The sequence below is a fragment of the Eptatretus burgeri genome, chromosome 6 (genome assembly GCF_056783735.1).
Source record: "Eptatretus burgeri isolate ZD-2024b chromosome 6, Ebu_testis_v1, whole genome shotgun sequence".
Lineage (NCBI taxonomy): Eukaryota > Metazoa > Chordata > Myxini > Myxiniformes > Myxinidae > Eptatretus > Eptatretus burgeri.
Window position 1 is genome coordinate 106666016 of NC_140966.1, and position 27675 is coordinate 106693690.

Below are 27675 nucleotides of genomic sequence, written 5' to 3' on the forward strand. Positions count from 1 at the left end.
GGATTGTAACACCCTTGATGTCCAACTCGACAGTTGGGGGATCAGCCTGGTACAACCGCTCAAAGTAACCGGCCCAGCGGGCCTTCACTTCAGACTCCTCTGTCAAGAGCCTACCACTCTCTGCTCGAACTGTAGTGCTCCGAGGGATGGGCTTGGATGAACGTAATGCGCGAATTCCCCTGTAAGCGGGACGAGAATCACCTGTCCACAGGTGATGCTCTACCCCCTCACAGATTCCTCGCACATAGGCCTCCTTGTCCACCCTCAGTGCACGTACAGTTTTACGCCTCAGCTCCCTGAACAGCTCAGCTCTTCCATTCAGCCTGGCCCTGCGACTCTGGTCAATGGTATCAAGTGTCCCTTGAGAGACAAAATTCTTCTTTGCCCTGCGGTGAGCTCCAAGGCATCCACCGGCAACATCAAGGACGGTGGTCTTGAAGGCGCTCCACAACTCTTCAGGACCCCCCAAAGCACCCAGACCCCCCAAGTGTCCACTCAGCCTGTTCGCAAACTCCTCAGCTACTCTCTCATCCCTGAGCTTGGCAACATCCAGCCTCGGCTGGGATGGTACCATTCTCCAGGATTTAAGGTGCAGCTTTAGAGTTGCTACAACAAGCCTGTGGTCAGTATTGAGGAACTGAGCACTCCGGTAGACCCTGCAGTTCTGGATCATCCTCCAACGACCGTCAATGAGGACATGGTCAATCTCCTTTGCCACACCGCCAGCGATGGAATACCAAGTCCAGCGATGAGCTTGTGGGCGCGGAAACCATGAACCAGCCACCCTAAGTCCATGACTTCTTGCAAAGTCAAGGAACTTAGTGCCATTTCTGGTTCATAGTTCCTGATCCATGAGGACCAACACACACCTCATAACCGTCCCTATCAGTTCCAGTCGATACATTGAAATCCCCCAAGACTAGAAGTGTATCTCGTCTGGGGCACTGATCAACCACAGACTCGAGTGTGGCGTAGAATGCATCCTTCACGGTGAGATCACTCGCCTCAGTCGGAGCATAAACAGAGACCAGGGAAATGACACCTAAGGAGTGACGAATCCTTAATCTCATAATATGCTCGTTGACCGGTGTTACCTCAATTATCATTGGGGTCAGCTTATTGAACACAGCTACAGCAACTCCTTGGGTATGGTAACCATCAGAGCGACCAGACCAATAGTAGGTGTAACCACCCACCATTATCTCGCCGCAATCCGGTCTCCGAACCTCAGAGAGAGCTGCAATCCCGATGTCCAAACACTTGAGCTCAGATGATAACAGAGACAGGTGATCATCCTCTCTTAGGGATAGGACATTCCAGGCACCCACCCGAAGGGACCGCCTCAGGTTAACCCAAGGAGACCGCCGTCTGGTGGACGACACCTCACCACCACTCTGACACACTCTCCCGCAATCTGACCCAGGGATGTTACCCTGTGGTTTCCCTCCTATCAAAGATTGGGGGTCCCGAAGGCTTTGCCCCAATCCCGTCATCCGGTGAGCTGCCCTGCGAAGGGAAGCTGCACAGGAGGTACTCCCACGGAGTGGGTTTTCAGATTTTTTTGCGTTTTTGCGTTTTGCGGAATGAAGGGTTTTACGGTGGCCGGAGTGCAAATCCTGCCACCAACCTCCTAATAAGAAGTGACCCAACTGCAGGAGGACATTGTGCAGACACAGTTGGGCACTAGATATGGATGGCCGTTGGCTCACAAGGAGCTCCTCCGCCCTTTGACAGGTTTTGTTTTTAATCCTGCTGGGTGTCCATATCCAAACACCCTCCTCACCAGAAAACCTGATGGGGGAGACGGTTTAGTCGCCGACAACCCGACCATGGAACAGGTTAGTACAGGTTTGCATGGTACCTGTAGCAGGTCACAGATCGAACCTGACCTGATGTCTGTGGGCATGTGTGAACATGCAGCCGCGTCTCTCGGGGTGAGTGTGATGGAATGGAGTGTGAGCATCGTGACACGTCGGAGTGCGTGGGTTGAATGGAGGCGACGACGGCGACATGTGAGGGACAAAAGCCGAGTAGCTGCTGTAGATGTTTTGCGCACCGTGCCGGGTTCACCCAGCAGCGAGCGCGAGGTCCGTGCTGTGCAACGCACGAGGCCCCCACGTGCTCGCTTGCGCGAGTGAAGCCCGGTCCGGAAACGAGCGCGGTGAATGTTGCCGATCCCGCGACGGACAAAGTTTAGGCAGGATTATGGACTTGGACCGGACGGGTTCTCCACGCGAGCGGGTGTGTTAAGCTCCAATGGGCAAAGCACATGTGTTCGCGTGGGGAACCCCTCGAGACGTGGGGCTTGTTTTTTTTTATGCGCACGGTGACGACATGGCTGCACGTGGGGTTGGAATCCGGCAGGAGGGGTATCCCTGCCGGATGGTACCGTCCAAGGAGGGACGAGGTACACGTGCAGCTGCATGACGTCACGGGCAGGTGCAAAGTGCGTGAGCTGTGAGTTGCCGCGCTGGTGCTGCCCATGTGGAAAAAAAAAAGCAAGCCTCATTTTCGGGTGCACAGGATTCCCGGGCAAGGGGTGGAAGACCCCCTTACCTGGGCACAGGATGAAACTAGTTAGGGGGAAGGGTTAGCTTAGTTAGACCGGCTCCATGGGGCAGGGGTAAGTCCTCATGGAGCCCGTGGAATGGATTAGTTAGAGGGATTGTTGCGAAATTTAGGTTGGGAAATTGATTTTTGGGACATTTGAGGACAGTGACAGACTTGTGAATGTGTCGAGGGGACGTAGTTTAGCTACGTAGTGTTAAATGGAACGTGCTATAGTTTAAGGGACGACGTGGGAGCACGAGATAGTTAGGAGGATGGCAGAGTTAAGTGGTGTGTGTGTTGAAGAGTTGGTGAGAGAAGTGGAAGCATGTGCTTGGTGAGTGAGTGAGGCCAGCGGGTCTGTGTGAGTGGAGCGAATGGGGAATGCATGGTGCGATGAGTGATTGGGGGGAGGAGTGACTCTAGTCCAAGGGACCCCGGGGTCAGTGTAAAGTGAGTTAGCTGGGTTAGTCAAATTGAAAAATGGAAGTCCTTTTGCTGTTGGTGGGAGTGTAGGCTCGAAACCCGTTTGGAGGGGTGCAGGAGCCCTGTTGACGGGCTGGGAGCGTGGCTGCGAAAAGTGAGTATCGCTGAGTGGGTACCCCAGGCACCAGGCTAGTCTGCCGCGGTAGGCCAAGGGCCCATGGGGGGCCGGGATAGCGTAGTGGGCACGGGTGCGTCTGCTTGGTGCGGAGGCCCGGGGCGCCATTAGCCGCGTGGGCAGTGTTGTGGGCAAGGGTGACCCTCGGGAAGGGGCCCGGGAAGCCAGCCTGCCACGTGTGCGTTTCAGGGGAGGTGCCATGGGGGGCACTCCCCGGTGTTCGGGAGCTGGTAGGCTCGGAGGCAGTGTAGTGCCCGGGGGTGCCATAGCTGGAGATTGGCAGAGGGTCGTGCCTGCCAAAGGGAGTCACTCGTCCCAGCCATGAGACCGTGTGAGGGCACGGGAAGAAAATTGGGGGGGCGAGGCCCGAAATTTGTGAGGGCACCAACACAGGCGATGGGAATCTGGGTTGTTAGAACTAATAGTTTAAGCGAGGGGCGCTTGTTGAAAGCCCCGGGGTAGTTTAACAGTAAAATGGTTAGGGTAGATTAGGAAGTGTACCCCTCCACACCATCCATCCCCTCGCTCTCGTTGTGGGCCGCTGGACCCACTTTGGGTTAGATCGCTGAAGTCTGGGGAGGCCATCCTGAGGCTTGAATTGGGCCTCGACACAGGACGCTAGCTCTCCCTTGTTCCCCTCCGGGAAGGGAACGTAGGGGTTGGGAGTAGGCTAGGTGACAGGATAGGTTAGCCGAACAGAGACAGTAAAGGGGGTTAGGGGACGATTTATAGTGGGGAAGTAAAAATAAAAACAACAAAAAAATAAGTTGGGGCTAAATTGGGTTTGACAAATTAAGGGGCTGGGTATAGACAGTGACAGACAAAGGCGATAGGTGGGAGGGAGACCGTAGGGTAGGTCCGAGCCCGCCTTCCGAGTGGCCAGCACCACCGCACTCCCTCCACCAACCTCCACTGCAAGGCAAAGGCCGGCCCACTTCATCGGCAGCTGTTGTTTTGCTGCAAGGCCTGTGCCGTCTGGATCGTCTGCAGCTGCTGTGCTTCAAGGCCTGTGCCGGCCAGTTCGTCTGCCGGCTGTGTTTGCCTGCAGCGGCCTGGTTCTGCAGGCTGTGTTTGCCTGCTGCCTTTGCCATGCCATGCCTACTGCCCATATTCACCAGACCCGTTCAATTTTGCTTTGCCCCCCGCCCCCTGTTAATTTCCATGTGCGCCAGGATAAAGGCAACAGTTTGCAAGCTGCGAGAACTGCCCTGTAGGCAGCTACAACACGGGCCTGCAGTGGTGGCCCGTGCACCGTGTTTGCGTCCATCCATTAATCCATCCATCCATCCATCCATCCGTTGTGCTCATTGCGTGTGCCACTTGAGCTGGCACGGAGACTGCGTTTGTGCAGCCCATGCACCGTTGTGGTTCACTGGGTTCATTTCGAAAGGGAAGGCCTTGGACTGCGTGTGAGCAGCCGGCCACGTTCCCTGTCACCTGCATTGTTTGAGCCAGAGACTGCATGCGAGCAGCCTGGCTCCCTGCTAACTGCTTTCTTTTTGCAGAGTTCAGTGATCCTGGGCCATGGTTTAGTGTAAAATTTGTAAGTTAAGGTTAAGATGTATTGTACATATGAGTACACCCCCGGCATGTCTGTCTTAGCACCGGCAATTTTATTTAAGTCGTCCGTGTGAGTGGGTTTGTTTAGGTAGTTACTCAGCCCTCAGGTTATTTATTTTGGGGACACGAATACCATGAATGTCGCACTCAGGGATCCGTTGGTAAAACGTACTAGGGGAGAACTACACATGATGGCACACGAAAATTTGACGACTCGGGACGAGTCTGTAAAAAGGGGGGGGGGGGTAGTGTTGTGGTTGAGGAAATTCGCAAACCACCGTTCAGGTCCCGTAGGTGAGATATCTCTGTAAGTACATGTGTAGTTAGCCCAAACCCGTTGTTTAGAGGGAATAAATGTCATTCATTCGGGCTGCGACCCTTTAAGATAGCCGTTTTTCTGTTCCATCTTCATTTTGAGCCAACCATGTCTCAACCGCCATCACACAACAACCACCAAGCGCAACGCCGCTTCACAACAACAACAACGCCAACAGCCACGACCTTTACCGTCACAACTCGCTCTCGCAACCATCGCATCACCGCCATTCCAAGCGTCGCCATGGCCATCACCGCCACAATAAACCCTCCACCACCTTCACCTCTCCTTCTGCGGCCTTTCCCGCACCGCTTGTGGGCACCGATCCTGGACTCGTACAGGGCGTGCGCCGAGCAGCGGGTGCAAAAAGCGGCCTTTCCGAGAAGTCGGATCAAGAATGATACACGCCCACTTCCGATCCGTCCAATCATTAAGCGCGGGGCGATTTGGCCCCGCCTCCAGGCGCGTCGGAGTAGAATCGCTATATGCAAATTCGAGGATCAGGAATGTTTCACGCCCACTTTTCCTCCGTCCAATGGGCGAGCGTGGCTCCGCCCCCGAGCCGATCCTGATCCGAAAATCTGCATATGGTTTCTCCTGCTGACTATAAAGCGCCGAGCGCGGGGCGAATTGAGTGAGAGAAGAGTTTCTATTTCGGGCTCGAGTTGGAGAGAAGAGTTTCTGTTTCGGGCTCGAGGGAGAGAAGAGTTTCTGTTTCGGGCTCGAGGGAGAGAAGAGTTTCTGTTTCGGGCTCGAGTTGGAGAGAAGAGTTTCTGTTTCGGGCTCGAGGGAGAGAAGAGTTTCTGTTTCGGGCTCGAGTTGGAGAGAAGAGTTTCTGTTTCGGGCTCGAGGGAGAGAAGAGTTTCTGTTTCGGGCTCGAGGGAGAGAAGAGTTCTGTTTCGGGCTCGAGGGAGAGAAGAGTTTCTGTTTCGGGCTCGAGGGAGAGAAGAGTTTCTGTTTCGGGCTCGAGTTGGAGAGAAGAGTTTCTGTTTCGGGCTCGAGTTGGAGAGAAGAGTTTCTGTTTCGGGCTCGAGTTGGAGAGAAGAGTTTCTGTTTCGGGCTCGAGTTGGAGAGAAGAGTTTCTGTTTCGGGCTCGAGTTGGAGAGAAGAGTTTCTGTTTCGGGCTCGAGTTGGAGAGAAGAGTTTCTGTTTCGGGCTCGAGTTGGAGAGAAGAGTTTCTGTTTCAGGCTCGAGTTGGAGAAGAGTTTCTGTTTCGGGCTCGAGTTGGAGTAGAGAATTTCTGTTTCGGGCTCGGGCGCGTTGTGGCGGCGGCAAAGTGTGGCAGCAGCAGTCAAGACGGGTCTGGAGGAGAGTCGGTCTGTCAGGGTTCGGAGTCTGTCGGGGAGCTGCAGAGAGGAGGAGCCGGGAACGCGGTCGAGGGCGCAGTGGAGTCGCTCGTCGCGGGACCCAAGCAAGCCAGCTATCCTCTTTCCCCAGAGCATCAACAACCTCCCCTGTTTCCCCCCCCCCGCGCTGAGATAGTGCGAAAAGGGGGCCCCGTTCCCACCCCATTCCAATCAGTGCCAGCGAGGCCCGCGGAGGAGCGCGGAGTCGGGGCGCCGCCGCCATTTTGCGGCTCATCACCAGACGGGTAGGCTCGACGTGGTCTCGGCCCCAGGCCCGTCTGCCCCCTTGTAGTTGAGGGTGGCCCCTTTTTCTTTTGCTTTGGAGTATATGTGTTGTCGGCGCCGTCCGTAAAGTAAAACTGTGTAAGTGTTGCCGTGTGCTCGCGTAGTCGGTAGTAGATCTGCGTTGCGTTTCTTTTGTTGCATTTGCTTTTGGTGCATAATTGTTGTGTTTGTTTTTACATTTGCTTTTGGTGCATAATTGTTGTAATTGTATATGTGTGCTTTCCGTTTGCCGCGGAATAAATGTGAATTATGTTGAACTGTTTTTCCCGTTTCGCTTCGTCTTTTCTTTAATTGAATCTCTATCTTACTTCACGTAAAGGGTTGGTAGTGGGCTAAATACGCCCGACAATTAATCGGAACCATCGAGGTTGACGATAACACTGCTCGATTATCCCGATAGTACGGAACGGGTCGCTTAAAGTGGCCCATGTCCGAAGTCGACCTGCGGCGAGGTGCGATCGCCCGGTCTACCCTCCGTGTGGGTACTTAGGTAGGTCGAATTTGGCGAACAACCCTATCCCACGCGGGGGGCCGATTGGCACGATCATGGTGAGGCCGAAAGGCCCACCCGTGACTAGTTCCCGGCGTTAGTCCGAGAGGGTCACGACAGAATTGTCCGTCCGGTGGCGACGTGCCGCGATTCGAGTTACGTGGCCGCTCGCACGCCGGCGGGCGCGAATTCGCAACAATATACTAGGACACACAAGTAACTTTGGTACAGGAGGAGGCCATTCGGCCCATCATGCCTGTGCTGCACCAACCCCAGAATCATTCAGCCATTCACACACAAGCTACCAACAAGTCCTGCTCCTGCCAATATCCCTACACCCCTATATCTCCAATGCATCCAGCTACCAATCGAAATCCCATTTAAACTTATCCACCCCCTCCACTGGCACTACATTTCTGGGGAACCCATTCCATCCATTAACCCATCTCCGACTGAAAGACCCCTGCCTTAACACTCTCCTAACTCTCTTCTTTCCCCTCAAGCTATGGCACCTGGTGATAACACAATACTGTCTACTCTGTTGAAAAATTCCACTTCACCTATCTTGTAAACACCCTTCATTATCTTCAACATCTCCATCAGACACACTCACAATCGCTTCCTATTCCAATGTATAAAGTCCCGTCTCCTTCAAACGTTCCTCATAGCTTAGTCAAGCTAGTCCAAGAATAAATCCGGTAGCTCTATGTTGTACCCACTCCATCGCAGTGACATCCTCGTAATATACGCTACCTGGAGTTATATCATACATCTTCGAGTGTACTCTGTATCTGATATCCTAGCTATATCATTGTGTGTCCTTTCGGTGGAGCTATATCCTCAGGGGCAGATCCAGGATTGTTTTAAATGGAGTGAAATCCAAAAATTAAGAGAATGGCTGCATACTCTCCCAGATACTGAGCATCAAGCCACTAAGCGCGTGGTCCGGGGCCCGCTGAAGGACTCCGGAAGCTTTGGGATTTTAGATGCTCTCGGGTGCACTCAGAGCATCGACCACATTGGCTACATGTTGGGAGAGCAAAAAAAGCACAAGTTTCCATTGTGTAATGTATTTTATTTGCCTTTTTGTTGATAATTTTGATGTGGTGGAGTTGGAACCTGTAGCTTTGTCGACTTAAAAAGGACACCAGTTACTCAACAAACCTCTTCAACAATTATTCTAACTGATGTTTTTATTGTCAAGAGCACTTGCCTGTTAGTGGTAGGGCACAAAATCAAGTGTGATGTGCAAATATTGGCTTCACCCAATCAGTGAACTTTCCAACCCTGATTTCTCACAACGGCTCATCCTCCCTTCTGGACTTGGTAATGACGAATTTTCCTCCAAATGTGATCCATGAGTATCCTGTTCCACAAAGCCTGGATCAAGTGTGTGCACTCTTAGGAAAGCCAGAAAACAACATCTGGCCAACCTCAAGGCTAATTGCTCAAACCTGTCCCTTCCTCTAAAACCTGGTGGCACCTCGTGATGTCAGTCTCTCGTGTGTGCTCCCCCACCATCCCTTCCATAACTTCAAGTGGCACCACAGTTGCTTGTGAGAAGCCTGAATGCTTCAATTCTGTGTTTGCTTCCAAATATTGTGTCCACAACCCCTCACTCTACAGTCTACTTACTCACCATCGGCTCTGACAACCAAAGTTTCTAGCAACTATCGACTCTGACTCTGCTACTGGACCAGATAGCATCAGCTCACGTGGCCTAAAAACCTGCTCTGCTGCTCTTGCACTTCCTCCCTCTACCTTTTTCACCCTGTCATTTGCCCAAGATTATCTTCCATCTGCTTGGAAATCTGTCAACATCACTGCATTACATAAAAAGGTGCAAAAACTAATCCCCTTATCTACAGACATTTAGTTTATTTCCAATCATCAGCAAGGTCATCGAATTCATCATCACCGATGATATAAAAATCATTCATTTTCTCCAACAACCTCAGCTCAGAACACCAATTCGGACTCAGACCTGGTCACTCTACCTTGGACATGCTGTTTCTACTTACCCAATAATGTATGGAGGCCCTCAATATCAGATACGAGATCAGGGTGGTCTCTCCACATGTATCTTGAGCTATCGATACAGTTTGCCATCCCACCTTACTCTCCAAACTCTGCCAATGGCATCCAAGTTCAACTCCACACATGGCTTACTGACTTCCTCTACCTTTGTAGTCATGTGGCTCTCCTCTTCTTGCAGTGTTCTGGGTCCAGTTTTATTCCTGATTTTCATTGGTGATCTCTTTGACTCTGGAAAATCCCCTTTATCCATTTGCTGATGACTCTACCCTCTGCCATGAAATCCCTCATCCTACAAACACTCAGGCTGCAGCTTTTTCCCTCTCTTCAGACCGTGACAAAATCACAAGCTGGTCAAACGCTTGGAATATGTGTTTCAATCCCCACAAATCTCACACTCTCACTATCTCTCTCCAAAAGGACCGGATGGCACACCCTCCCATCTTCTTTCTTAACAATCCTTTTGAAGAAGTTCAGTTATTGAAACTCCTTGGTCAGTCACAAATTTTCTTGGGCAGACCACATTTCAAAGTTATATCAGGATACTTTTGAGAACCCTCAGAGGCCTTTATTCGCAGCTTTATGAGTACTGCACTCTCCTTTGGGCTCTGACTTACATATTGCCCTTCTTGATGCAATGGAATTCAAGGCCCTCAAAGTCATTGGGATCTCCCAAGACAAAGCTGAGTGTGTAAGCTTGTTGCTTTCGCATTGCAGACAGGTTGGTAGTCTCTCTGCATTGTACTGGCTCCTTTTTGGTCTTGCACCCCCTGCCTTTTCTCTGGACAACCATTGTTCAAAGAAAGATGTGGAGATGGATTCACATGATAATTTCTTTGTAACCGTCCTTACCTTGTTTACATACTTCTTGGAGGAACATCCCTACATCCTCTTTGCATTTTACTTCCGCCACGAAAGGTGGAAGGTTATGTTTTCACGCCTGTCTGTCTGGTTGTTATATGCAAAATGGAAGATTTTCAAGTATCTTGGTCAGTCGATTTTGTTATACTGTCTGTTTGTCTGTCTGCTTATCGCCTACAGGTCACAATTCCAAACCGATATTCACGAAACTTAACCACATGGTAGAGTTTGCCATAAGCCAGAAGCGTATTGTTTTTGAGGTCCAAAGGTCAAAAGGTCAACATCAGCCAAAGGTAAACAACTTTCTAAAATCCTCAATTTTCATCCCATTGAATTGAAATTTGAAGAGGATTTGCATATCAGGTCATTGAATTGAACCACCAATTATTTTTGAGGTCAACATGGGCCAAAATGTCAACATAGGCCTGATTTCTACAATTGTCAATTTTCATCCGATTCACTTGAAATTTGAAGAGGAGTTGCATATTTGGTCATTTCATTCAACCACCAATTATTTTTTAGGTCAAATTTGTTCAAAGGATTTTGCAAGTATTGTACTCTGTATGATGCCTTGTTCTTGTCTTTATTATTTGTCTGTTTAACTGTTTTTTTTACTTTCAAAATCGAAGATTTTTCAAGTGTATTGGTGAGTTGATTTTGTTTTTCTGTCTGTCTGTCTGTTTGTTTGTCTGCCTGTCTGCCTGTCAATCACCTAAATGTCACAATTGAAAACTGATCTTCATGAAACTTCACATATTTGTAGAGATAGTCTCAACTGAGAAGCCTATTTATTTTGAGGTCAAACGTCAAAGGTCATATTTCTAAGTCATTTTTCATCCGACTGACTTGAATTTTTTGACTCCACCCTCTGCCGTACCATCTGTCATCCCTCAGCCCAGCATGCAGCAGCTTCTTCGCTCACTGCAGATCTGGGTAAAATCACGAACTGGTCCAACACGTGGAACATATCTTTCAATGCGGACAAATTTCAAACTCTCACTATGTCTCTCCGAAAGGACTGTTTGGCAAACTCCCCCATTCACTTTCTCAACAATCCTCTGGAAGAAGTACTTTCTTTCAAGATTCTGGGTCTCACTATCTGCCATGACCTTTCCTGGGAAAGCCACATTTCCAACCTGGCCTCCAAAGCTAGTTGCCGACTGGGAATCCTCCATCGTGCAAAGTCCTTCCTCAACCCACCTGAGCTCCTGACCACATACAAAGCTTTGATCCGCAGCCTGATGGAGTACTGCTCTCCCCTCTGGGCTGGTGCTCCTGCCTCCCACCTTTCTCATCTTCACGCTGTGAAAACCAAGGCATTTCGGATCATTGGCATCTCCCGCGATGAGGCTGAGTCTTTGGGCCTCTCACTCTCTCACCGCAGGCAGGTCGGTGGTCTTTCTGTCTTCTACTGTCTCCTCTCCGGTCTCGCCCCCACCCCCCCCCCTTTGCTGTATCTACGAATTTGTCCCCACCATATTTCCGCAGGGCGCTCAAGGTCCGCCAACAACCCCCTTCTGATAAAACTACCAAAATCATGAATCACTGCTCACCTTCGCCCTTTCATTCCTCATTTTCCCCACCTTTGGAATAAACTCCCTCACTGTTCAATCCCATTCTTCCCTCCAGGCCTTCAAAACAGCTGTTCACCATCACCTCTTATCCTTAATCTTTTCAACCCCCCGTTAATCCACCCCAAACCCCATCCAAATCCTCGATCTTTTCTACCCCCGTTAATCCACCCCAAGCCCACATCCTTCAAATTCTCTGCTTTCCTTCCTGAAAGTCCCTGTAGTATCCATCTTGTATGCCCTGTGTTCCCTGCCCCCACCCCTCCCCCTTCCACAGATCTCCCAATGTCTTTGTTCCCCACTGTTTTGTCCTTCACACTCCCACCCCTCTTGTTTCATGCCCCCCCCTTGCTGTGCATTGCGTGTTAGCTCTCATACGAGCCTCGACAAGGTATTCCTAAAAAAATTGAACTGCATTTGCACATTGGGTCACTGATTTGATTAACCAACTGTTGTTAAGATAAAAGAGTCAATGGTTAACTCAAGGTCAAACTTCTAAAATCATCAATTTTTATCTGAAGAAGTTCGAATTGTGAACATACCACATGGAAGTTCATTCGTACAACTCTCAGGTGAGCGATAGCACGGACGACAGATAGTTTTGAAATTTCGTAAGATTTTCATCACATCAGAAAAAGAAACCAGAACACCTCACAAGAGTGAGGGTAGTTTCATATCACCATTTGCGACTTCATTTTGTGTTGGGCATCACCCAGCGCATTTAATTTTTCTTTTTTAATAACAATTTTAAGAAAATGGGCCAAATAGGCCATTTCTCAGACCAAAGGGCCGGAATCGCACTTTAGGCTCAGTTAATGCCTGGAGAATGGTCTTTAGAATATACCTGTCAAGTTTGGTTCGTTTCAGTTCACTAATAACCGAAAAATAACAATTTTTTAAAAATGGGCCAAAATTGGCCATTCTTCAGGCCAAAATGCCGGAATCGCACTTTGGGCTCAGTTAATGCCTGCGCATATGTGTCTGGTATATGTCTGTCAATTTTCATCGAATTCTGTTCACGAATAATGGAGAAATCGACGTTCAAATGAACTGTACACAAGAAAAGAGAACACGAGCGGCGCTTGGACCCCGTGGGGTGGAAGACCCCATGGGGGTAAACATCATCAATTTTCATCCGATTCACTTGGGAGTTGAACAGGGTTTGCATAGTTCATCACTGAATTAGAAAAACAACCATTTTTGAGGTCAAAAGGCCAAAAGGTCAACTCAAGGTTAAACTTCTAAAATCATCAATTTTTAGATCCTTGTGGAGGATCTCTAATTCTTACTCACGTTGTTGTTCTTCATATTCTTCTTGTGGACTTTTTTGTTTCACAGCCTACAATTTTCATCGAAACTTCCTGAAACTTGGCATATATATATATATATATATATATATATATATATATATATATATATATATATATATATATATATATATGTAAAAATACCCTGCGCAGACAGTAACCATCTCTGATTTTGAAAATTCCTCCGAGAAAAAAAGTTACCACGTCAAAATATCTCCGCTAATGGCAATCGCCTCAAAAATTATCTCCAAAACTAGGCAAGCTTTTTGAATTCTGTTTGCGGGAATCGAACTGGGCATTAGCAGTGATTAATTACCACACATATGATACATCATTATGATGTCATATCAATTTTTATGACATCATTCCTTTTTTTGACATTTTTTGTTTCACAACCCAGAGTTTTCATCGGATCTTCGTGAAACTTGCCATGTATATGCAGAAAGCCCACGCGCAGGCAGTAACCATCTCCGATTTTGGAAATTCTTCCTAGAAAAGAAGTTGACGTCATAATATCGCCGCTAATGGAAATCGCCTATGCCATTATCTCTGAAACTAGGCAAGCTGTTTGAATTTTGTTTGCGGGAATCAAGCCGGGCATTAGCACAGATAATTTATCGCAAACCTGATACATCACAATGACGTCATAATTAAGAGGACGAGGATCTTAGCTCATTTGAGCTTGTTATCTGAAAAATCGTCAATTTTCATCCGATTGGCTTGACAATGAAACAGCGATTTCATAGTGCATCAATGAATTGGGAAACCAATTATTTTTTGAGATCAAACAGTCAAAGGTCAAACTTCTAAAATCATCAATTTTCAACTGAAATAACATCAATTTACATCCAATTAACTTAAAAGTTGAACAGAATTTGAATAGTGCATCACAGAATTGGGAAAGCAACTATTTTTGCGGTCAAAACATGAAAGGACAACCCAAGGTCAAACTTCTAAAATCATCAATTTCAATCTGAAAAATAATCAATTTTCATTTGATTGACTTGAACTTTGATTAAGATTGTCAATTTTAACCTCAATGAAAAAGACAATTTTATGTATCCATGGCAACTTTTGAGAGGGGGTGGATTTTGCAAGTATTGTGCTCTGCACGACGTCTTTTTCTTGTTTGTTTTTCTGTCAATCACTTACAGGTTAAAATTTGACACCGATCCTCACGAAACTTCACCACCTGGTAGGGTTTGTCATAAGGAAGATGATTATTTTTTTTGAGGTCAAAAGGTCAAAAGGTCAACATCTTAGGTGAGGTTCCTAAAATCATCAATTTTCATCCCATTGACTTGAAATTTGAAGAGGATTTGCAAATCAGGTCACTGAATTCAACCACCAATTATTTTTAAGGTCAACATGGACCAAAAGGTAAACATAGGCCACATTTCTAAAATTGTCAATTTTCATCCAATTGACTTGAAGTTTGAAGAGGAGTTGCATATTTGGTCATTTAATTCAACTACCAATTATTTTTTAGGTTAACCTTGTTTTATGGATTTTGCAAGTATCGTGCTATGTGTGACTTCCTTCTCTTGTTACTTGCAAAATCAAAGATTTTTCAAGCATATTAGTCAGTCGATTTTGTTAATCTGTCCGTCTGTCTGTTTGTCTATTTATCTGTCTGTCTGTTTATCGCCTCCAAGTCACAATTTAAAACCGATCTTCACGAAACTTCACCGCATGGTCGAGTTGTTCATAAGCAAGAAGCTTTTTGCTTTTGAGGTCAAAATGTCAACATACTCTGCTGGTCAACAGTTTTAGAACACCCCTATTTTTCAGTTTTTACTGAAATTTAAGCAGTTTAAGTCCAGTGAATAACCTGAAATGGTGCGAAGCTAAGGGGTAAACTGCCAGAGGTTAAAAAAAAGTTTAGGTTACCAAAAACTGAAAAATAATGTAAATTTCAGAGTTGTTAAAAAAGGCCCTTCTCAGGGAACAAGTCATGGGTTAGCAACTGCAGCTGTTCTGCAGCAATGCAAGTAAATTAAGCCTTGAAAGTTGATGCAAACCATTCCTACAGGTGTCCCAACTTTTGTTGATTAGTTACAAACCCTCTGTCTGTATAAAAGCAGAATTGGAACAGACTGTGTTGCTCCACCCTCTGAAGCATTATTTGGACAATATTGCACTGCAGGAAGTAATATATTGCTATCATAATGGCAAGAAAAAGACAATTTTCAAAGGAAGGCAACAGACCATTACCTATCTCTATATTACAAAAACTCTCATCTTGTATGTACGTATGTGTGTGTGTTTTTTTCCAAAATACAGCCAAAACGGTACAAGATAGCACAAAAAATTAGGGCCACCTGACTCAACATTCACCTGTGGTGTGCAGTATCAAATTTCGTTCAAATCGGGCAACGAAAAAAAAATATTTAAAAAATCAATTACCGATTCAGTCAAGTTTTGGTCTGACGATCCACAAAGCACAAGAACAAACAATGGAGAATGTGTTGATATACCTCAATAAACCGGTTGGCTGAACGATGACTCCTGAGGTAAATGCTCAAATTTTCTTCAAGTTAAAGTTTGACCACTAAATAATATTAAAATTTTGTGTCTTTTGTTTTTTTCATCAACTGCTGTCACAATGAGAATCGAACGGGTTCACGGGTCATCTAGTATATTACTAAAACTCTCATCTTGTATGTATGTATGAATGTACGTACGTTCCTGAAATGCAGTCAAAATGGTACACGATAGCGCAAAAATTTTAGGACCACCTTACTCACCATTCACCTGCGGTGTGCAGTATCAAGTTTCGTTCAAATCGGGCAACGAAAAAAAATGATTAAAAAATCAATTCCCGATTCAGTCAAGTACTCTTCGGGAGAATTTGATCAATGCAAACAACCTCAGCAGTATAATGCGCTGGAGCTATCTCCTTTTTTTCTTGAAATGATTTTTTTCATCAACCGCTGTTCACAACAGGAACCCAACGGGTTCATGGGTCGTCGAGTAACCCATAAATATGGAGGTCTTTCCTTTAGAGAAATTGCAAAGTAAGCCAAGGTGTCAGTGAGTACAGTTTCCCAAACCATCAAAAGGCACTTGGAAACTGGAGGAAACTGACAGGAAGAGGTCTGGCAGACCCAAAGCCACAACACAATCAGAAGACAAGTTTCTGAGAGTCAACAGCTTGTGTGATCGGCGGCTCACAGGACAGCAGCTACAAGCACAGCTAAACACTGGTCGAAGTCAGGAAATCTCAGTTTCAACTGTGAAGAGAAAAGAAGGCTTTGAGCTGCAGGTTTGACAGGTCAAGTGGTAGTAAGAAAGCCATTGCTAAGATGGCAAAATTAGAAAAAAGAGGCTTGCCTGGGTCATGAAGAACCGCGAGTGAACAACTGAAAACTGGAAGAAGGTCTTTTGGACCGATGAATCAAAATTTGCAATCTTCGGTTCATCACGCAGGGTTTTTGTATGCCATCGAGTAGGTGAAAGGATGGTTCCTCAGTGTGTGACACCAACTGTCAAATATGGATGAGGAAGCATGATGATCTGAGGCTCTTTTGCTGGATCCAGAGTTGGTTATTTGCACAGAGAGACTGGCACCCTGAACCAAAAGGGCTACCACAGTATTTTGTAGCACCATGCAATATCCTCTGGTCTATGCCTAATTGGTCAGGGGTTCATCCTACAGCAAGATAACGACCCAAAACATACCTCTAGGCTATGTCAGAACTACCTTCGAAGAAAAGAACAAGACAGTAGGCGTCAAATCATGGAATGGCCAGCACAGTCTCCAGACATAAACTCCATCGAGCTGGTTTGGGATGAACTGGACAGAAGGGTGAAAGCAAAGCAACCGACAAGTGCAACACATTTGTGGGAACTTCTGCAACAGTGCTGGGAAGAACTTTCCGAACAATATTTGATTTCCATTGTAGAAAGAATGCCACGAGAATGTTCGGCTGTTATATCTGCAAAAGGTGGCTACTTTTATGAGTCAAAAATTTAGATTAAATTTTGCTCAACAAAATGATTCCATGATTTCTTTTTTATCTGCAATTGTTTATTTGTTCTATGCTTTAATTTCAGAGTACATTGAAACATTAAATTGCATAAATTTCAGTAAAAACTGGAAAAATGGGGGTGTTCTCAAACTTTCGACCGGTAGTGTATATATTGTTATTATATCTCTTGTATGCATGTATATATATATATATATATATATATATATATATATATATATATATATATATATATATATATATATATATATATATATATTATACACACATCACCTTGGCGTTGTCTGTGTTTATCCTGTTATCCTGCTGTTATAGTTCCCACTCCTCCACCCACCCTCCCCCCCCCCCCCATAACTCCTCTGTCACAGTCAATTTAAATTGATAACCTGTTTGATTTAATGTTTTCTTCAATGTGTATATACACAAGGATACAAAGGAATTTTGCTTGAAAGTACCTTGTGTAATATTATTTATTTATTTTACCAACGTAAGCAATGGATGACGTCATTTAGTATTAAGTTTTCGTATTTAGTATCATTATTTTACACAATTTCTCATGGACTGGTCTTTTATTTCTTCTCAATCTATGCATATGAATATGTACAAGGGGCACAGTCAGCAATTTAAAGTGCTTAAATGTCATGAGAGTGAATTGCACAAAACATTCAAGGGAATTAGCAAACTAAGCATTATCTATAACTGATACCATTGCCACTTGTCCTGTTGTTATGCTGACCCTGCTCTCAAACAATTCATGACCTTAACCTGTTCAAATAGGGGGCGTGATTATTCTCACAGCCAATGAAAATACTCCAATAGCATGCCCTCTCCCTCTTCAAAAAACAATGCTTTGGGCAACAGTCAGAAAGCAGAGGAGAAAAAAAAATTATATTTTCCTTTTATCTCAACTATACCAATCAAGGATTATGATTATCAAAATCATTACTGATCCGGTAAATACCACCACACCTCAAACAATTTCAATGCTTTCACAAGAGCTCCAACTTTCTCTTTCAACGAGAAAATCAGGGTCGTTCCACCATTGCTCTCTGGCTTTTCTTGGAGGTACATGGAATTCTGCGAAACATGGAACGGGAAAACAACAAAAACAGAAGAGTTAAACTGCTGATAACGTCTCAACAAGTTCAAAATTAGAGTTAGTTCCAGAATTCTCTCAAATATATTTGAGGTGAAACAGTTATTTTCATTTCTCAAAAATATCAATACGTAAATTTTGGGATCGATGCTGAATATGATAGACCTACTTCAGAGTGGTTCTCCAATGGATGTTCCATCACGAACTTCCCAAAGTGTTCTTTTGCCAAGAAAGAAAGTATAAATCTTTATTTGGTGACGTGCCTGGCAGAGCACTTTATATCCTTGGATGGAATGCGCTCTCCGCACGTCAATAATTGCTCCCTCCCTCTGATTTAGCCAATGGCATGGAGGGAAAAGGGCTGGCAGAATAGCTGACAGGTGTGCGCATGCACCTTTGAGCTGTCTGTGTTGGGTTGCATCCCAAGCAGTCAACAAACCGTCGCCCTGCAGGTGTTTCACATGCATGTGTATATACATCACCTGTGGGAAGGTATGTCCTGTGTCAGCATTTGATCTTATTTCGGTCATGATGCCAATAACATGCATGGCAAGTTGGAGGTGACAAAGGATGGGTTGGTGGGAATCAAAACCGGATTATTTATTTATTAGACGTGTTCAGAAGTGATACTACGTGCAGAGTACTGGAGGACGGTGATGTACCTTTCGGTGAGAGAAGCTCATGGCGTCACACAGCCAATTGACTCAACGGATACATTGCGTATTGGCTGCAGGTAGCCGCAAGGTTGTATGCGTGTTCCATTACCAATCAATTTGTAGAGTGCTTGCTAAGTGGCTTAAGCAATCAAGCAAGCACCCAAACAAAACGCTGGCTGCTTGGTAACTGAACAGACTCCGGGGGTGTTCCATTATCAATAAGCTTGCTATCGCTTCCCAAGCCAGCCGTTCCTTATCAACAGTGTGGAATGGAGTGCTTTCTTGAGTGCTTAAGCCACTTGGCGAGCGCTCCACAAGAAACTTGGTAACTGAACGCATCCCAGGTCCATCAGTCTGTGTGTCATTCCTTTCGAGTGGAATGTAAGGGAAACGTTGCGTTTTTAAAATGGATCGACCTTTCCATCCAATATGGGTTTTGAGCACATTAAAACAGGTCTACGGATTTTCACAGACAAAACGGGTCAAACCCGTGAAATTCAGGCTACTTGCCTTTCCTGCAATTATCATGACGCAGATCTGTAGATACACAGTATGACAATAACATACTCGACAAGCCTTCTTCAACATATTTAAACACTTCAAACCAAACAGCTCATTTCAATAGTTAGAATATCATAGCTTCAGGGGGATTCTCCCTCTGACCCCCACAAGGATGGCCATGCCTTCAACTCACAAGGGGGTATATGGTGACCTCGTTGACCCCTGCCTGAGTGTCCACTTTTTCTTTTCATCAGAGCTGGTCACCCTGCCGGCAATGATATGGAACTGAAAGGGTCTCCTTTCAATCGCATCATGTAAATATATGTTGAACGTGATCTCTTTAAACATCTCGAGATGATGTCATTACTGAGTTGAGTAAGGCATCTCACAGTACAAACGATTCTGTCATCATCCTTGTAAAGCTGGTTTTACCATCCACTTGCACTGGAAGAACCATTTAAATCCTCAGGGATTTATTTAATTTTTTTCCCCCCCAAATTTTTTTTGACTCTGGAATCGGAATTCCATATCCGGTATGTCCACTCCATCTGCCCACTCTCATCATTCAAACACGTAGCTCGTTTGTCTGCAGGTGCAGGACAATGTCTGCTTGCTCTCCTCTGCTTTTTCGTCGTGTTCTCAACCCGAGGTCCTCTGCCACACAGCTTTTCCGTGAACCTTGAGATCTCTCTTTAAAACGTATGAACATCAGACGGTCGTGGACGTTTAGCTAATTCGAGTGGAGCACACCATCAAGCCATTACATGAAGGACAACAAGGAACAACTTATCAACAAATAGTTGCTCAATGCGATGATGCATTAAAAGTCTGTTGTCTCGTTTTGATTGAACCTTTTGGATTGTGCACAGTGTACACCAGTGGTCCCCAATCTTTTGATCCCACGGGCCGCATTCACTACTCCCAAGGATGTTGGGAGCCAGAAAAAAAAATCGAAGAAAAAATTGAGAAATCGATACAACGTTTGGGGTTTATTGGAGTATTGTTTTTTTAATTAATCAATTTTATATGTATTCGATCTATCAATTGTTCACGCACTGTAATTCTGAAGAAATTTCCATTCGGGGTGTAATTAATTTTAAATACTGCTGCAAGATGCCGGAAGCTAAAATCAAATTTATTTGATTCCTACCGGCGGTAAGCGGCAGTGGCCGGCAGCGGCATTGTGTAAGGTTTTTCAGGTTACGACGCCGGCCGGCAGTGGCATTGTGTAAACCCCTTTAAAATTGCTACAGGTAAATGTTTTGATTGGAAAGTCCTCGCGGGCCGCAGTATAGGGCTCCGCGGGCCGCATGCGCCCCCCGGGCCACAGGTTGGGGACCAATGGTGTACACGATACTCAAGGTAGTCGGATTCGTGGAACGCTCGGCCTATGTTTGGTAAATCACGACTCAATTTATTTAATCAAAAATTTATTTTAGAATAAATTTAATATTTATTATTAAAAAAAAACATATATATATATATATATATATATATATATATATATATATATATATATATATATATATATATATATATATATATATATATATATTCAAACAAAAGGATTAGAAACAACGTTTGCATTCTCTTCATATATCACAGAAAAGGAGTTTCAAAACAAAAACCTAACTCAAGAGTTCATAGAACACCTTATCCCGCGCTGTCTTGAGAAACAAGGACGTGGGCGAGGTCTGCGAGCAGCAAATTTGATTGGTTCTGATTATGTAAAATGCTGCAATGTTTTGTCTGAGTACTGCTAAACCAGACAGGTAGACAGAGTAAAAAAAAAAAAGTTATCTCACTCCTCTATGTGCATGTGCAATCAGGACGAATTCAGAACCAAAGTACTGTTCGGTTCGTTTTTCGATTCGTTTTCAAACTATAACAATCAATTGAAATCAAGTTGCTCCTCAATCATAAACAGGCATTTGTGGACGGACAGACAGCCAAAGTGAACCAATTGTTTCACCCCGCTCATTTCACATCGCGCACGAGTGAAAGATATCGCAATTGGTGCAAACATAATATTTTCAGGAACTTTATTGTCCCAGAAAGCCATTCACAGATAACCTGTGAATACCTGCGTACGTGAAAGAGTTTATAATGTGTAGCAACCTACAAGAAGAGACTCAACATTGGACAAGATATCTATGAGGATTCCTGAACACCACGCTGAACTCGTTGTATGTGCACCAGTTGCTACGGGTGACCACTATACTGTTGTAGTCCATCCAGAAGAGTCAATCCAGCCCAGGAAAGGAAAACAGTTTACTCTAAGACCATTACGTGAGTTGTCTGTTAGATCATTCGGATAATGGTTTACTCAGCATCGGTGGCATGAATTAGAATCAATTGTTGATCCCGATTTCATGGTGGTTGAGCATCAGAGTTCTCTAACTAGCCAGAGCAGGTGATTCTTTCCCGAATCTATCATTAGGCGTAAATCCACAGACAAGCCATGGCTCAACAGAAAACTTCGTCGCCTGATATCGAGACGGGGTCAGAGCATACTAACAGGGCAACAATGTCCTGTACAAACAACTTCGCAATTTAGTTCAAAGAGGAATAGAGAACACGAAAAAAAAAAAAACGTTGTATAAATGGAAGACTAAACAACTGAAATTAGCAGAAACTGATAAATTGCATGAAGAAATTAGAAATCTGATTGCTTTCAAAAAGAGATCTCCCCAGTTAGCAGAAGTGGACAAGACATCTGATGATTTGGTTAATGAACTTAACACACATTTCGCTAGTGTTTGCACAAAGTTACCAGCTCTTGACCTTTCCAGCTTACCCTCATATTTGCCGCACCATTCCCTCTCCCATTGATTTGTAGACATGAGGTTTATACGCATCTGCAACAGCTTAACGTGTCTAAAGTACCTCATCCGACCGATGTGCCGACCTGATTGATCAAAGAGTTTTCCTTTGAGATATCAGGTCATCTCACTAAAATTTTAAACAAATGTTTACGAAGACAAGGTTTCCCAAACAGATGAAGGAATGCCCCAGTCTGTGCTGTACCAAAGTGACCCACAACAACAGCTCCCTGAATAGCTCAGCTCCGCCATTCAGCCTGGCCCTGCGACTCCAGTCAATGGTATCCAGTGTCACTTGAGAGACAAAATTCTTCTTCGCCCAATGGTGAGTTACAAGACATCCACCGGCAACATCAATGACAATGGTCTCGAAGGCACTCCACAACTCTTCAGGGTTCCCTAAAGCACCCAGGTCCCCAAATTCCCACTCAGCTTGTTCGCAAACTCCTCAGCTACCGTCCCATCCTTGAGCTTGCCAACATCCAGCCTCGGCTCTGGATGATACAATTCTTCCAGACTTATGCTGCACCTTCAGAGTTGCTACAATAAACCTGTGGTCAGTATTGAGGAACTGAGCACTCCGGTAGACCTTGCAGTTCTGGATCATACTCCAGTGACCATCAACAAGCACATGGTCAATCTCCTTTGCCACACCGCCTGCGTTGGAATACCAAGTCCAGCGATGAGCTTGTGGGCACTGAAACCATGAAACAACCAACCAAAGTCCATGATTCTTGCAAAGTCAAGGAACTTAGTGCTATTCTGGCTCACAGGTACACACCCATGGAGACAAACACATGTCTCATTACCATCCCTATCAGTTCCAGTTGATGCATTGAAATCCCCCAAGATGAGAAGTGTATCTCGCCTGGGGCACTGATCAACTAGAGACTTGAACGTGGCATAGAATGGGTACTTCACGGTGAGATCACTCGCCTCAGTCAGAGCATATGCAGGGACCAGGGAAATGACACCCAAGGAGTGACGAATCCTTAGTCTCATAAAGCACTCGTTGACCGGTGTTACCTCAATTATCATTGGAGTCAGCTTACTGGACACAGATACAGCAATTCCTTGGGCATGGTAACCATCAGAGCGACCAAACCAGAAGTAGGTGTAACCACCCACCATGATCTCACTGCAATCCGGTCTCTGAACCTCAGAGAATGCTGCAATACCGATGTCCAAACGCTTGAGCTCAAATGATAACAGAGACAGGTGATCATCCTCTCTTCGGGATAGGACATTCCAGGCACCCGCCCGAAGGGACCGCCTCAGGTTAACCCAAGGAGACTGCGGTCTGATGGATAACACCACAGCACCACCCCGACACACACTACCGCAATCTGACCCGGGAATGTTACCCCGTGGTTTTCCTCCTTTCATCAAAGAGTGGGGGGTCCCGAAGGCTTTGCCCCCATCCCATCATCCTGTTAACTGCCCTGTGGAGTGTAGCTTCACAGGAGGTACTCCGTTTTTCAGATTTCAGGTTTTCAGATTTATTTTTGCTTTATTCAGTACGTTTTGTGGAATGAAGGGTTTTGTGGTGGACAGAGTGCAAATCCTGCCACCAACTTCCTCATGAAAAGTATAAAAAGAAATGTTATACTATCCGAATAAAAAAGTTATCTGAATATACTATCCTCATAAAATAAGTATTGCAGTTCCATTAATATAAGAGTAACCCAACTGCAGGAGGACGTCCACAGACACAGTTGGGCACTACATATGGATGGCCGTTGGCTCACAAGGAGCTCCTCTTCCCTTTGACAGGTTTTGTTTTTAATCCTACTGTGTCCATATTATACACCCTCCTCACCAGAAAACCTGGTGGGGGAGACGGTTTAGTCGCCGACAACCCGACCATGAAGCAGGTTAATACGGGTTTACACGGTACCTGTAGCAAGTCACCGATCTAATCTGGTCTGAACTGACACCTCTCCAACCCCAAGTAACCATTGATGATTCACCCTTACAAAAGATGGACTCACTCTTCTCGGCATCATCATCCAAGCTGACCTGAGATGGAACAGTAAAATTCTGAAAAATGGTTACACGTGCTTTATGACGGCTGTACATCCAAGTGCGTTTTGAAGAAAAATGGTGTCCTTCTTTGTGACCTGGTGACTTTCTACAAAATGTACATCCACCCCTACTCAATTCTCATATGTGGGGTTACTGTTTGATCGAGGCTCAGTGTGTCAAGGTTGAATGAGCGCAGAAGCATGCAATCCATGGCATAACATACTATCATAGCAACTCGTACAAACAAAATATTGCGTCTCGACTACCCCCCTTTATTAGAGCGCAAACACGAACTGCTCACACAATTTGGAACAACTCTTCTCAAATCGGAGAGTCATCGTGAAATGCTTCCTCCTATCCGTCAATCTCAATCTCGTTCCTGCCCCCTAACTAAGAATCTCTTAAATTTGGACCTTCCCTGTTGTAAAACACAACGGTATAAAAAGTCAACCATTCCCCGCATCACAGTTCCATTAAACTCGTTATCATGGGAACGTTATTTTTTTTGTACATCCTGTGTGTTTTCATCACCATTTTGCCACAGCACATTGGCCACCATTTTTTTAAAGCGGTGTGGCCACTTCAACATTTGGTAGTCCATCCGTCCATCCATCAAAAACATTTTTTAATCCTTGCAGATGCAGAATTGACACAAGAGGGAGATCTAGATGCTGAGCATCACGAGAAGTAAATGCCAAACTGTAGCGCTTCTTTTGGACAAGGGTGCGATTTTTGTACATCTTGTGATTCCAAACGTGCAATAGTTCATTATTATTGTTGAAAGACCACAATCTTTTTTCAGTTGTTGTTGTTGTTATCTACCATGATGATTTTGATGAAATGATGATGTAATGATTCTTGTTATTTTATGCTTTACAATGCAAGCCAAACAAAATTCAGTCTTCGGACTGTCTTGTTTGGTGTTTTGACATGAATAAACCAAAGTATAATTATTATTGGTATTATCATTATGATTATTATTATGAAAGTGTGGGAGATGCTTTCCACATTGCAACCACAATCTGAACTAGAACAGCCCTTGGTGGAGCGCATACCCCTGCCGGGTTAAACAGTTTGCGGTTACTATCTCACTGAGAGGGCAAAACTGGATCCGGACCTGAACCAAAATTGAATCAATTCGTCTTCGTCAGAAACCAACCCTCCAACTTCAGAGGCAGATGTACAAAGCAAGCAGGGCGCCTGTCGTGTAGGAATATCCAAAGAGAGTGTGGAATCCAATCCTTGAGTGTCCAATCGTGTTGGCTGAGCATCCATGTTCAAGGAAGTATTCACTACTATCCTCTCTTCACAAAGGACACCGTGGGATCCTGAACGTCCACCGACTAATGCCGGAAGGCACACGGGACACCCGGCTTAACGTCTATCCGAGGGACGGCACACACACACACAAACACACACACACACACACACACACACACACACACACACACGCACACGATCACCCTGCCTGTGAAACACCGGGATGACAGTTTATTGCTGAGTCGAGATTCGAACCCAGGGTAGACAGTTCAACGTCTTCATTCAATGGGAACGATTCCATTGAACGGAGAGACAGGAATCAGGTTTGGAGGTGCATAAACGGTATGATGATGCACATACATATTACGTCACTGACAAGTGGTCTCTCGTTTATACCTGCAATGGTAAATTCGGTTCACCAGGTGGTGACACCAAACCTGCGCTGGAAATACAACTAACCACATCGTCTGTCCACAAGGAGGCGACAAGTCCTGGGATAAAGGACACGGGTCTCCACTCTCCGTGCAAGGGGAAGGGCAGAGGGAAAAGCCTTGAACTTCTTGCAATCTCCACTGTTCTTCCTCAATTCTTCACTTCAGGCTCTTTACGAAGTGTATTAGATTGAACTAGTCAGAACAATGATGCATTATTTGACAATGGACGGTCAGAACACATATGTGGGGCAAGACACCGTGAAGATCTTCAACGCATGATGACCAAGTTAAAACTCTTCCAGCACTCTTCTCCTTGCCATTCTTCTTTTCAAAATACCGTTAAAGAGGCTTTTGCTAAGATAAAGTATCTGTGAATATTTGAGGAGTACCGGTAAGGTTTGGTGTTTAGGGGTAGGGGTAGGGCTGGGAGGGGGAGAGGGGGCGGGGACCACAAAGGTTTTTTATGGAGCAAAACTGTTGCTATAGCAACCCAAATCGCCCGTTTATTGTCGATTGTGTTTGTCTTAATGCCTGAAGAATCGATGCCTCTGGGTGCGAGAGATAAGCTCCTTGGGGATCAGATTGGAGCAGAATCTGACGGAGCAGTTTCCTTGCCTGGAATTAACAACCGATGTGACAAACGCTTTTACAGAACGTGACAAGAACGATTAAACCGTTTGAATATAAATTAACTTGCGACGACTTGTCGCTCGTTTGCGATGAATCTATGGACGAGACGACGTGTTTGGGGAAATAAAAGGATATATTTGAGGGGAGAGAAATGTTGTGTATATTTCGCAATTTAATGAACCTCGACTGTTATAATAATCATCTATGATGAAAATGGTTACCTGGGTAACGTTATCTATTGTAAGCTGGTAGTTGCTCCTCCATAACAGGAGGAAAGACCCGATGAAGGCGACTGGCTACACAAGTGACGATGCTGGAATAATTACTTGAGGCCGAGGGTTTATATTTGTGAATTTCTCTAAGCTTGTATTATAAACCCTTGTTCGAGGTAAAATAATGTGAGACTAAAATTGTTACAACGACCATTACCCCTACGAGTACGAACTACGACTATTACTCATACTACTACTATCACTACTACTGCTAACACCACCACCATAGTAATACTAATACTACTATGTTATGACAACTACCATTACCTCAACCAAGCAAAACTACTACTACTACTACTACTACTACCACCACTACGACTACCAACACCATTACTGTAGTACTACTAATACTACTTTAAAAAACCACTATACTACTACCATCACTACAACTACCACCACCTTACGACTACCACTATTATTAACATCACCATTATACTACGACCCTACTCCTACTATTACTATTACGACCACTATAGTACGACTACAATCAAATAACTCACCAAATACAGTACTAAATTATCAGGAGGAACAAACAAAGATGGAGTCATCAGGAGGAACCTGGATAGGATTCGGGTTTCGGATGCTACTCCTCTATACCAAGCCAAACAGACAACTAACACCACCATTTTCGTACGACTACTACTATACTACCACCACTATATTACTACTACCACTACTTTAACAAGCCCAAGTATTTCCACCTTGTAGGGTCAGCAGAGGAACGTTTTTGCTCTTTGTCTTTCACGAACTGGATGGCCTGCAGGCCAAACGTTCGAGGGAAAGATGCAAGAATTTTTAATTTGTGCAGGGTACCAAGGATACCTCTCATCGGTGAAGAATCATTAAAAAAAAAATTATCGGATCCAAATCCGGATCCGAATCTTCACCAAAATCTAACCAATTCGTCCTTGTAAACACCCAAACTGTCCAAGTTTTGTCCAAATCCGTCCACAAATTTCTGAGATATCCTACTCAAAGACAGAGAGCCTAGAAATCACTCATATAGCCATATTGGCAAAACTGGAGCACCTACTTCCACCAGGCGGAACAGTTTACATTTTGTATGCCACTT

At 45.1% G+C, this 27675-nt stretch overlaps 1 protein-coding gene across 2 annotated transcripts in view; it reads right to left on the reverse strand.

Annotated features, from left to right (window-relative positions):
- PAH (phenylalanine hydroxylase) overlaps positions 1-27675 on the reverse strand; it is a 173225-nt gene that overhangs the window by 107040 nt on the left and 38510 nt on the right. Inside the window, exons 1-2 of one of the 2 annotated variants that reach the window (XM_085886579.1) lie at positions 18173-18306; positions 17877-17984 (exon numbers count right to left, since the gene is read on the reverse strand). In XM_085886579.1, coding sequence (XP_085742705.1) covers positions 17877-17984; positions 18173-18202 — 138 coding nt within the window. In that variant the 5' untranslated portion in view covers positions 18203-18306. Of the gene's footprint in view, positions 1-17876; positions 17985-18172; positions 18307-27675 lie in introns of those variants that run through there. The other variant, XM_085886580.1, reaches the window with a different exon arrangement.